Here is a 12,488-nt window from a genome sequence, read left to right as displayed (position 1 = left end):
TGCCCCCTTCCCATCAGGCTCCCCCCCTTTAACCCACGCCCCACCTAATCTACCTCAATCTCTCCACTTATCCCCTCCCAAGTTCCCCCAGTCTGCCCCAGACCCCTCCCAAATGTCCCCATGGTCTCCCTCATGCACCCCATGTCGCCCCCCATCTATCCCCGGGTCCCCAACCTGCTCTAGATGCCCCCCACATGTCCCCCACGCTCCTCCCCATCCACCCCAGGGTCCTCCCAATTTTCCCAGACCCCCCCTCCATCTGTTCCCCAGGGTGCCCCCATGTACCCCAGGGTCCCCCAGTGTGCCCCAGACCCCTCCCATACGTCCAGGTCCCCTCCCTCCCCCCATCTGTCCCAAGTCCCCCCCAAACTCCTCTCATCCACCCCAGCCCCCCTCGGTCCCCCCCATCCCGCGGGCGGCGGCAACAAAGGCCCTTCCCCGCCCCCGCCGCCGCCTCCCGCCGCCGCCGGCAGCGTCCTTGCGGCAGGAAGATGCCCGGGGAGGTGCCGCCGCCGGCGCCCCGGGGGCTGCGGAGCCTCCCGCTGCTGCTACTGCTGCTGCTCAGCGCCCGCGCCGCGCTGGTGAGTGCGGGGGCACCGGCGGGGGGCACGGGCCGGGGGACACCGGCACCGCCAGGGGGGCGGCGGGGACCGGCACCGAGCGGGGGTGAGGGGAGGGATCGGCTTCGGCACCGGGAGGGGGCGGCGAGGACCGGTGCAGGGCGGGGGTCAGCGAGGACCGGCACCGGGAGGGGGCAGCGGGGACCGGCAGCGGGCGGCACCGGCCCCGCGGATGAGCTGCCGTGGGCAGGGGGAAGGGACCGGCTCCGGCATCGTGCGTGGATCGGTACCGCGGGGAACGGGGGTGTGTGCGATGGCACCGGCACCGTGCACGGGCTGGCCCCGGGCAGCGGCGCCGGTCCGGAACCGGCCTCGGTACCGTGCGTGGATGGGCAGAGGGCGGGGGGCGTGGGGCCGGCAGCGGTACCGGGCGGGGACCGGCACCGTGCAGGGTCTGGCAGCGGCAGCGGAAGGGGGAGAGGCACCCCCGGAGAGCGGGACCCGGCTTGTGGGGTCTCCCAGCTCCCGAAGGGCTCCGCTCCCGGCACCCCGCCCCATGGCAGCCCCTCGGTGCCTGCAGAGCCCCCCCGAGCCCAGCAGGCGCTACCCCCGGGGCTGTCCCCTCCCCTGCGACCCTCCGGGCGGTGCCGGGCAGGGTGGCGGCCGTGGGGAGGGGGCTGCGGGCAGCTGCCGTTTGAAGGTCGTAGGGAAACACGCCTTAAAAACCACCCTGAGGGGCGGAGAGGGAGGAACCCCCCTGCTGCAGCTCGGGGGCAGCAGGGACTTGCCCCCCCAATCCTTCCCCCTCCCCTCGAGCATCCCCAGCCCCGATGGGGCGGGGGGCGGCAGACGCAGCCCGGGCTGCGCAGGCAGCGCCCGCTCTTCCCTGTCCGTGTGGCCGGAGGACAAGGGGCCGGGGGTGCTCGTGGCACTTCCAAAGCTGCTGCTCCCCGCCGGGATCCATGGATCCAAGGGATCCTGGGCTCCACAGGAACCTCCCTGCCCCGCCTGCTCCCTGCCCCGAGCCCGGCGTTGGAGTTCTCGGGCTCTGATTTTTGGGAGATGCTCTCTGGGAAGGAGCCTGAGGATGCTTTTCCCTCCCAGCTCGGGAGCAACGGGAGAGGGTGGTGGGCAGGAAGGCTTCTCCTCCTCCTCCTCTCTTGGAGAGGGGAAGAAGCCCCAGGGCCTGGCTGCTGCATTGAATCACCCGGAGCTCATCTCCCTCCTCCCGGGGCTCTGGTTTGGGGGTGCCCCGGGCTGGCTCCCCCATTTCTGCTCCAGTGGCGTTCTCCCGGCTCTCCCAGCAGCAGCTCTGCCCCTCTGGAGCAGAGACACAACTTCAGCGTCTCTGAGGGGACGTGAGACATTCCTCCAACACCTCTGGCCAACCTGCCTGGCCGCTGGCTCCAAGGGCACTTTATCCAGCCCCATGTTCCCTCTGCCATGGATCCGGGGAAGGCTCTGCTTTGCCGGGAGCTCCCTCCGTGCCCGGTAGCCGCGGTGCTGAGCGGTGAGTGTGGCTGTGCCGGTGTCCCCAGCACCCCTGGGGGTGTGGGGGCGGCTCTGGGGTGTTCATCCCCCCCAAATGAGCTTCCCCCTTCGCTTTTGGGGAGTTGGAGGTTACTGGATAAGACTGTTGGCATTTCCCGGGGGAAGGCTGTGGGGTTGCTCAGTGCCAGGCTGGAGGTGATGGGATGTGAGATGCTCCCAAGGGCTGGAGAAGCTGTTGCCTCCACCTGGATGGGATCGAGGCCTCCCCTCTCCCCCTCTCTTCCCTCCTCAGTCCTTCGTTCTCCTTGGACAGACTCAGCTCCTCCCCTGGGCTACCGGGAGGGAAGCGGTGGCTTGGCACAGCTCCGGCACATCCCTGACGGTGGGATGGGGATGGATTTGGGGATCCCTGTTCCCCCAGCGCTGGACCCTCGGCCCTGCCAGGGAACCTTTCCCTGCAGCAGCGCCCGGAGCGGTCCTGGCTGCTCGGAGGAGCCAGGATGAGCGACTCCAGCCCCGCAGGCACCGCACCCGTGAGCTCGGGGCCGGGTCCCCGTGCCCGTCCCTGGGGAGCAGGGGACAGGGGCAGGGCACGCCTCTGACACCTCCCCGGGACTCGATGCCTCCCTTTGATCTCCTGCAGTCCGTGACCCCTCTCGGCTTTGGGGAAGCTGGGATGGATCCCCTTGGGATCAGTCCCTGTAACCCTTTACATGCCAGCGTGGGAGAGCTGGGGGACAGGGGCTGCTCCTCCTGGCGGGCTCCATCCCTGCCAGAGGGGTTTCCCAACAGTGCCGTGGATAGGTTTGGGTTTGGCTGTGATTTCCCAAGGCTCCTCCCTGCTCCTGCCTCATCCCTTTGGAGATGGATATGGACCATGCAGAGAGAGGGTGAGGGACATCCAGGCTCCTGCATCAGCCCTTCCCAGAGCAGGGACGGGCTCAGCCTCTGTGGGACACCCCAGATTCCCAGGAGAGGCTCCTCTCTGTGCAGGGGGTGGGTGCAGCCAGCCCTGAGTGTCCTCTCGGCTCTGGGGCTTCCAAGGTTAGGTCAGGCTGCTTTGTTGTGGCCCTGGCTGCTGTCGGAGTCCAGTTTAGGGATCAACTCATCACCTTAATTACCAAGAGCATTGATTGGCCCTAACCTTTCCCAGGTTCCTAGAACATTGCTGGGGCCAGCCAGGTCCTGGCTCCCCGTGCAGGACATTGGGGGAGCTCTGGATTTACTCCAGGGTTGTTTCACTGTGGAAGGGCTTTCCTTGCTCCCTGCCTACCCCCCAGATGCTCCCTTGGCTCAGTCCAGAGGGATAATGAGGGACACAGCCCCCAGAGAGGCCCTGCAGGGTTTTGGGATGAAGCACCTCCTGCCCCCAGGGATCTGGGGGAGTTCAGCTCCCCACAACTCCGGGTCCCACCAGGGATAGGGGTCACAGGACACCCTCATTCCTGTGATGTTTTCTGGTGTTTTGGGCTCGGCAGCTCCCTGGTTTCCAGCCTGGTCTCGCGGCCATGGGAGATGGTCTCTGTTGAGCTTTGGGGGTGCTCTGGGGTTTGCTGTCATGGGTTTGCAGGGCTTAGCCCGGCCCCCGGGGTGGGTTGGAGCTCCCTGGTGTGAGCTGGAATCACACAGGGTCCGGCCCAGCCCCGTTTGTAGAGACAGCCCAGTCCTCCCAGTCCAGCCGTGTTCAACCCCAGCTCCTTCCTCTTTCATGGAGAAACTGAGGAAAAAAATATATCAAGAAATAAAGGAATGCAGGGTTGCAGGGTCCTCTGGCCACTGTCACCTATCCCTGCCTGGGAGCAGTGGCAGTGAAGTCCCCGGCTGTCCCCAGGGCTCCTTTCCCTCGGGAGATGTGCGGCAGCCCCGGGAGACGGCAGCGGGGGCTGGGGAATGCCGGTCCCGGGAACGTGAGCCGGGTACCAAACCCTGCCGGGCCCGGCGGGGCTCTGGGGACCGGGCACTCCTCCCTTCCCGAGCCCTCGGAGCTTTAACCCGGCTCCGGTGGGTCCTGTCCCCGTGTCCCGGTCCCTCCCGGCTCTCCCGGAGCTGGGGCCGGTCCCAGCCTCGCCTCCCGCCCGGCTCTGGGTGGGTTTTGCCGCTCTTCTGCTCCTGGAGGCTCAGCCCCGGCGCTCTCGGTGCTCGGGAGATGGGGAGCGGGGATTTGGAGGGAGAAGCCCCCTGCAAATGCGGCTGAGCTCTCCTGGAAGCGCGGGGATGTGCTCCCTGCATCCTCCCTTCCCTCCTCATCCTCCCCAGCCAGCCCGAGGCTCCCGGGGCTCGGGAGCTGCTGGAGAAGGGTTTCTCCTCAGGAAGGGGCCGTGGCCCTGCCCGGTGTCACCTCGGCCCCGCTGGTTCCTGCCGTGCTCCGGAGCCACCGCCCGGCTGCGGACGGAGGAGCCGAGCCTTCCCCGTGCTCTGTGCCATTCCCGGCTTCTCCCCCTTGTTTTGTACCAATTCCCACTTTCCCACCCATGGTTTGTGCCATTCCCAGCTTTCCCACCCCAATTTTGTGCGATTCCCAGTTTTCCACTCATGGTTTTTGCCAATCCCAGCTTTCCACCTGAGTTTTGTGCCAATCCCAGCTTTCCACCTGAGTTTTGTGCCATTTCCAGCTTTCCCCCTTGTTTTGAGCCATTCCCAGTTTTCCACCCGTGTTTTGAGCCATTCCCAGTTTCCCACACGTATTTTGAGTCATTCCCAGTTTCCCACCCGTGTTTTGTGCCATTCCCAGTTTTCTCCCGTGTTTTGTGCCGTTCCCTGTTCCCTCCAGGTTCCTGCGGTCCCTCCCCTCCCACCCTGGCCCGGCTCCGGGGGCAGCGGAGCTGGAACCGGGAGCTTTGTGTGGCCACTCCTCCCTCTCTCCCCATTAATTAATTTGACATTTAAGCCGAGCTCCTCGTGCAGAGCTCTCGGTGAGCTCCGGAGCAGCTCCAGGACGGGAATTCCAGCTGGGAGGGAGGGATGTGGCTGGATCCAGGCAGAGGAGGCTCCTAGGGTGCAGCACCTGCCCCCCAAACTCTGTTTTGGGGCCTTCTGTGGTCAGGAAGGAGTGGGATGTGGCTGTGGGAAGGTGAAAGTACTTTTAGAGCCCATTCTTTCAAGGATTTTTATTAAAATTGACTCCAAAAAAAAGTTAATTCTGGGCTGGTTGAGCATTGAACCTGAGCGTAGCTCTTCTGAGGGGACAGCACCGATTTGGGGGGACCCAAACCTCCTTTTCCACCTCTGCATCCCCCAGCAGCTCCCAGCTCCCTCCAGGCTGGACTGGGATGGGCTGGGACGGGCTGGGACGCTCCCTCTGCCCTGCCCACGAGGCTGGCTGTGTTTTCATCTCTGTGGCCACACAAAAGCCTCTCCCTCCTCCCTCAGCACAGCTTGGCCACGGCTCAAACTCTTTCTTTCGAGATAAAAATAACAGCAGCAACCTCAGGGCTGCTGCTTCTGCCCCAGCTGGGGGAGAAATTTGGATTATTTTAGGAAAAAAAAGGGGGGAAACCTCAATGTGGGGGAGCCTGGGGACAAATCCCCGCTGGCTGCAGCCCCAAAGGGGGACCTGCAGTGGGGAGGAGGAGGCTGGAGCCAGGGAAAACTGGGAAAAGCTGGGAAAACTGGGAAAAGCCTCATCTCCCAGGCAGCGTGGAGCACAACTTGTTGGCAAAACACTTTGTTTGCCAAAAAAATGATGTTTTCTGGAGGAGGAGGAGGAGGAGGAGGGGAATGGAGCTGGTTCAGGAGCTGCTGAGGGAAGGGGGGGCCTGGCTGAGAGTTTGGGGAGGTTGGGAGGGAAACTCAGGCAGCAAATGTCAAAAATCCAACACAGGGCTGTGTTTTGGGGCAAGGGAGTGGGAGTTTGGGGCCAAAGCGGTCATTTAAAGCAGAAAAAAATCTTATTTATTTCTCATTTCTGCAAGTTTAGCTGGAAGGGAACAGAAAATCGCTGTGTTTGTGTCCCTCCCTGAGCAGCCTTCCCTGCAGAGACAGCAGGTCTGGGAGCACACAGGGAGCTTTTCTTCCCCAAACTTGATATTAATCTACCATCCCCAGCTTTTTAGAAGTAAGTTTGGGCTCATCACAACTTTTCCAGGTGCTGGGAACAGCCCTTGTGTCCCTGCAGAACTTCTCCATGCACGCAATGAAAATCAAGCAGGAAAAACCGGGATAATGTAATTATTTTTCCTGCATTTTGGAGGTTTTTGGGGCATGGCATCATCCAGGTTTTCCTTTCCCCTCTCCCGCGGGCTCCAGTGCCAGGTGAGGGAGATATGGAGATCCTGGAGCTGGGATCAGGGTTTGGAGCTGGAGCTGGGACAGCACCTGGGCTGGAGTGCTCCAAAGCCCTGGATCCAGCCCAGAGGGAAATCCCGGAGCTGCCAGGGACTTGGGGATGGAACGGGGGATTTTAGACAGCTGGGACCCCCTGGAGGCAGCTCTGAGGGCGAGGTTCCCTTTTGTGGTGATTTTGGGCTTTGGTGCCACCGCTGCCTTTGTCATCTCCTCCTCCTCCAGAAATAATCCAGGATTTCATCATTCCAATTTCCTGCCCAGCTCGGTGCCCCCCGGCCAGGACTGTGTGTGCGGGCTCTGATTAGCCCTAATTAAGCTCTAATTAGCCACCAGTGGCAGCAGGTCAGTGCCCTCTGTGCTGACAGGTGTTAATTACCCTGGTGTTAATTAGGGAGAGCGCTGATGGGGATATTGTGGGTCCATGAGGGACTCCAGGGCAGGGAACTGGGATGAAATGGTATCCTGGGTGGGGTTTAGTGGCCAAGGGGCCTCTTCACGCCCGCAGGCTCCTCTGGGATATGGGAATCCCATCCCATAGGGACACCCGGGGTCTGAAATCCCAGATCCACCGAATTCCTCGGGTTTGTTTTCCCTGGAGGAGCCATTCTCCTCATTTACCAGTAATGAACTGGTGCAGGTGGGAGCAGGGACAGGCTGCCCTGGATCCTGAGATCCCCCTCTGGCTCTGGATCCTGGGATCAGCCTCTGGCCATGGATCCCAGGGTCAGGGGATGGCTCTGGATCCTGAGATCCCACTCTGGCCATGGATCCCAGGATCCCCCTGTGACCTTAGGTCCCAGGACTGCCCCTGGGACATTTCCTGCAGCATTGGGGGCCCAGGGCTGGGCAGCACCCCCTGGATTTTGGTGTGTTCCCAGTGCTGGAATTGGGGTGGCTCAGCTCTTCTCCCCCTTTGCACTCCTGCCTTTAATTTGGATTAATTATTTAGAATTATTTATAATAATTGGGATTAATTAATTCTCCTCCACCTCGGAGGACTGGGCCCTCTGCATGGCCAGGCCCTGGCAGGGTGTCCCCAAAGTGTCCCATGGATGTCCCTAAAGCCACCAGGGTGATACCCAGGGGTGCAGTGGGAAGAGGCTGGTGGGAACTGTGGGTGGAATGCTGGGAGCAGATCCTGGATTTGCAGCATCCTGAATCCCTTTATTTTCCATGTCAAGAGCTCTTCAACAAGCAGCCAGGAGGAGGAGGAGGAAGGAGAGAGGGAATCCATCGAGGGTGGCACGGCTGGGTGGACAGGGAGGGACATTGTCCCTCACAAGGGTGTCCCTGTGTCCATGGGGATCCCCTGATCCAAGAGGAGATGGGAATTCCTGGGAACTCCTGGGAGTGGAAGGGGCTGCAGGGAGCAGCAGCTCCAGGTCCTCTCCCAGCCCCCACAGGAGTTTGGGGCTGAACTGGGACTTTTTGGGGTTGCCTGCTCAGGGAGCTCCTTCCATCCCTGGAGCACCTGGGAATTGTGCTGTGAAGGGATCTGGGAAGGGATCTGGGAGGAGCATTCCCATGGGCTCTTCTGTGCAGGTTCTGACCAAGGTTTGGTAAAAATCCTTCATTTCTGTGAGGGTTTGGGGATTTTTTTTCCAAGGAGCTTTTTAGCTGCTGGTCCCACCGGCCTGGAGTGAGGCTGAGGGTGTGCCTGGGGCCATCCCAGAGGCAGGGGAGTCCCAGGAACCTGACTGAGGGGATTTCCTGCTGATTTTCCTTCTGATCCCACTCTGACATTCCCAAGTGCTCTCACCAGCTCCAGCTGAGGCTGACCCTGTGATCCCACTGCTGGAACTCCTGGATGAAAACATGCCCAAGGCCCAGCCAGGCAGCTGCTGATGCTGCCAGGGATTCCAGGGCAGGATTGGGATGCAGAGCCGACTCCCAGCCCGTTCCCATCCCCGCACCTACTCCTGGATCGGGAAGTGGCTGCTGCCCCTGGGCCTCTCCATCCCTCTCTCCCCCATCCCCTCCCTCCAGCCGAGTTTTCCCGGTGGGCTGGGTCAGATCAGGATGTGCGGAGCAGGGATGGGAGAGGAGCCAGGCTGGACACTGAGGGCTGACAGGAAGGGACCGTTTCACCCCTCCTGCTCCACTTGGATGCTTCAAGGGGTGAATTCCCCGTTCCCAGAAAATGTTTTTGGAGCAACGGGTGCCTGGATTTTTGCGAGGAGCTGCAGAGCAGCAGCTGGGCTGGCCCTGAGCCTCTCAGCCTCATCCTCTTTGCTCTGGGTTCGGCCTTAAAACCCCAAATCTGCCTCCGGTGCAGGTGAGAATCCCACACATTCCTGCCGCGGTGGTCAGGGACCAGAGGGATCGGGCTGATCCGGGCGGGGCTGGCACCCCAAAATCCCAAAATCCCTGCTGCAGGCAGGGCCGGATCCCTCCTCGCGATTCCAGCTGCTCCCAGCGCTCCAGCCGGAGTTTGCCTGCAGCTATAAATACCTCGGAGCGCAGCAAAGCCCCCGGAGGGTTTAGGCTCTATATTTAGGTTCCTGCAGCACAAAGCCATATTGCACGGAGGCTGGGCAGTGGGATCTCCTTCTAGGAACTGGGGGGAGGAGAGGACAGGAGCAGAGGGGTGTGATGGAGGCTTTCCATGTGGATCCGGGGTTGGATCCTCCCCCTGCGGCCGCTGTCCCATCCCGGTGCTCCAATCCGGGCGTTTCTTCCCCCAAACCCCAGCAGAAGTTGCTGCCTGAGCGTGGAGGGAAAGGGACATCAAATATTTATAGGCCTCGTGAATCGTCAAGGAAATGCCTGGCTCTGTTAAAATAGCAGCAGCAATTAGAGGAGAGGATTTAAAAAAAAAAAAAAAAAAGCAGCCAAACTCCACATCCACGGCTCGTGTGTTTTCCCAGTGTTCCCGTCCTCAGCCGGGGTCACAGCTCCGGGGCTGGGCCCCCCAAACCCAGCTGAGGGATGGGACAAGCTCTGAACCCCCCTAAACCCGACCTCGTGGCTCTCCAAACACATCCCAAGCTCAATTCTGACCTAAACTGAAAGGGCAGTGAGAAGTTAATTGAGTTCCTTCTCCTTTCGAGGTTTTGGAGCGGGCCGGTGCTTCCTGCCCGCCTCTGCTCGCTCCTAATTAGGGAAACACCAAATCTGAACTTTCCCGGTGCCTCAGTGGGGTTTATCCTGTGGGGACCGGTCCTGCCCCTCGCCCAGGGTGAGGACGGGGTGGGAGGTGAAGGAAAACAGCCAAACCCCGAGGATCAGGGGAATTGTGCTGCTGCTTTGTCTGACCCAGGATCTTCCAGAGGAAAAATCCACTGTTTCTCCAGAGGGCAGCAGGGCATGAGGGTCACCCTCGCCTGCTCAAGCTTTGCACTTCCCTGCATAAAAATCAGGGCTTTGGTGATTTTTCTTTTTTTTTTTCTTTTTTTTTTTTTTTTTTTTTTTTTTTTTTTTTTTTTTTTTTTTTTTTTTTTTTTTGCAAGAGTTCCTTCTCCTTTCGAGGTTTTGGAGCGGGCCGGTGCTTCCTGCCCGCCTCTGCTCGCTCCTAATTAGGGAAACACCAAATCTGAACTTTCCCGGTGCCTCAGTGGGGTTTATCCTGTGGGGACCGGTCCTGCCCCTCGCCCAGGGTGAGGACGGGGTGGGAGGTGAAGGAAAACAGCCAAACCCCGAGGATCAGGGGAATTGTGCTGCTGCTTTGTCTGACCCAGGATCTTCCAGAGGAAAAATCCACTGTTTCTCCAGAGGGCAGCAGGGCATGAGGGTCACCCTCGCCTGCTCAAGCTTTGCACTTCCCTGCATAAAAATCAGGGCTTTGGTGATTTTTCTTTTTTTTTTTCTTTTTTTTTTTTTTCTTTTTTTTCTCTTTGGCAAAGGTTAGAACCTGAATGAGGAGCAGAGCTAGCTCTGGAGTGAGGAGGAGGATCAGGATCCAGGGCTGGGCATGGATTTGGGCTCTGCCTGCCCCAAGGTTTTGGGAACCAGGGCTTGCCAGCTCAGAGCTGGTGTGGAAAAGAGGAAAGAAAATTCCTGGAGGGACAATCCAGGGGGGAAGAGCAGGGCTGGGAAAAGCAGCCAAAGGGTGCTGGGGGGTGATGGCCACAGGGAGCTGGAGGGACCCATTTTCCTGGTGCTGCTGACATGTAGGGAAGGGTTTGTCAAGGAAGAGAAGAACTCAGCTGGTGGGAATGAGGGTGGACCTAGTGGGACTTGAAAATGAAGGGTCAGTTGGTGTTTTGGGCTCAGGAATTGGCTTTGTTTGCTTCAGGAATGTGAAAAACATGTTCACTCTTCTGTGAAAAGTCAAAAAGGACAATAGGAGGCAAGGACCACAGAGCAAAGGTTATTAGGGCAGGGTGCATAGTGGCACTCAGCCAAGACCACGCTGTTCCCTTCGGGGATACCCCTTCAATACCTTTTAATGACATCAGCCTGTTGCATATTCATAGACCCTTATGCATATCCATAAATTACTTTACATTTTCCAGGAACTATTTTACATGGCCCCTCCTCGGGGCTGCCTTTTAGGGCATGTGTGTCTCTTGGCTGTGGTTTTGGCTCCTTCTCTTTATCCCTTCCAGTTTTGGGCCCTGGCCCACACTGCCTTCAGACGGTGAGTGCTGATGGTTGGCAGATCTGTAGCAGCGTCCTCATCCTGTGTTCATTGGGTGTTACCCATCCCAGCAGGCATTTTAACACAAGCACACTGATATCAGCTATTTCACTGAGCTTAATGAACAACAGAAATAAAAACTATGTCTTTATAGCAAAGTTACTTTAACATCACGCATATAGAATCCATGTTAATATTTGCAAAAAGCCAATATTATAATATGTATCTATAGCAGGGAACATTTCTCCTTCCCAATGGGGTCACCTCAGCCATGGAACCCGTGGGAAAATCTTCCCTGTGTGAAATCAGAACTTTGGGTGCTTCCTTCACCCCCTGGGCTCTGAGAGTTTCCATGGTCCCATTTTTTAAATTTTCCTGCTGGCGTCAGAGCTGGAAGTGTTTTTCCAAGCACAAGGTGGATCCTGCAGCTCTTGGAGTGCAGAATTTGAGGAAAACCTGGTGTGTGGTGGGGGATGGTCACTGCAGGGGGACAATCTCTCCTGCTCTTCACAGAGCCTGGAGCATCCCCCTGGAGAATCAGTTGAGGATGGGCTGGCAGGAGCAGCTTCTCCTGCTGGTGGCTGCCAGGGAGCCCTGGTGCCCTGGGCTCACATTCCCTTGGCATGGAGCTCTCCCTGCTCTCATTTTCCTCCTGCTCTGCTGGGTTGTGGGGCTGGAGCTGGTGAGGCTGGGGCCAGGCCTGGCTGAGGGGTGTTGGCCTGGGATGTTGGGAGCCATTCCCATGTGGGAATTCTGGTATCTGGCCCTGTACTGGGAATGCTGGGACCTATTCCCACGTGAGGATCCTGGGATCTGTTCCTGTATGGAAATGCTGGTGCCAGTCCCTCTGAGGGGATTTTGGAACCCATTCCCCTGTGGGGATCCTGGTGCCCATTCCCCTGTGGGGATCCTGGTGCCCATTCCCCTGGCAGGATCCCAGTCCATCTGGCATTCCCACCGCTAGCATTCTGGGCCCTGTTCCCCACCTGCTGCCGTGTTGGGCACTGCCCTGACCCCCCAGCAGAATGAAGTTTCTCCTCCCTCTTCCCCTCTGTGGCAGGGCAGGACATTTCTGTGTCTCCTTTCTGTCACCTCCTGTGGTGCTCTCAGCCACCTGGCACCGACCTGAACCGCTCTGGGAAGAGGTCTCAGGTGCAGCGAAACCCCTCACAATTTATTTGTTCCTCACCTGTTCCCAGAGCTGCCAGAGCTGGATTTGATTTTCCCTCTCCAACAATACATTTTAATTCCCCAGAGAGGCTGGGAGTGTTGAGCAGCTCGGGACAAGTGACAAGTAAACAAGTAAACGTGTCAGGAAGGGGCATTTCCACAGCAGGCTGGGGCTGCTGAAAATCCCTGCTGCTGTGGAAAGAGCAGGAGCCTCCTTCTTTCCTGGATATCTGCTGAGGGAAACAACAGGTTGGGGAATATATATTGGCATTTCTCCTCTCTGGGACTTCCCGGTGCCGTCCCCAATGCAGCCCCGGTGGTGGACACTGCCCGTGAGAGGGAACACTCCCAGCAGCGCTGGATTAGGGTTGGATATTCTCTTTTTTTTTTTTTTTTTTTTTTTT

General features: G+C 59.1%; 1 protein-coding gene across 2 annotated transcripts in view; it reads left to right on the top strand.

Moving 5' to 3' along the window:
• Window positions 1–435: 435 nt before the first annotated feature.
• SDC3 (syndecan 3) overlaps window positions 436–12,488 on the top strand; it is a 49,700-nt gene continuing 37,647 nt past the window's right edge. For both annotated transcript variants that reach the window (XR_005956126.1, XM_041479485.1), the window contains exon 1: window positions 436–581. Coding sequence is in view for 1 of the 2 variants with exons in the window: in XM_041479485.1 (XP_041335419.1) it covers window positions 492–581 (90 nt within the window). In the remaining variant the exon portion in view is untranslated. The remainder of the gene's footprint in view (window positions 582–12,488) is intronic.

This window comes from Pyrgilauda ruficollis, unplaced genomic scaffold (genome assembly GCF_017590135.1).
Source record: "Pyrgilauda ruficollis isolate IOZ18807 unplaced genomic scaffold, ASM1759013v1 scaffold48, whole genome shotgun sequence".
NCBI classification, from domain to species: domain Eukaryota; kingdom Metazoa; phylum Chordata; class Aves; order Passeriformes; family Passeridae; genus Pyrgilauda; species Pyrgilauda ruficollis.
The sequence above is the reverse complement of the archived record's forward strand: the minus strand, read 5'-3'. Positions and strand labels throughout refer to the sequence as shown.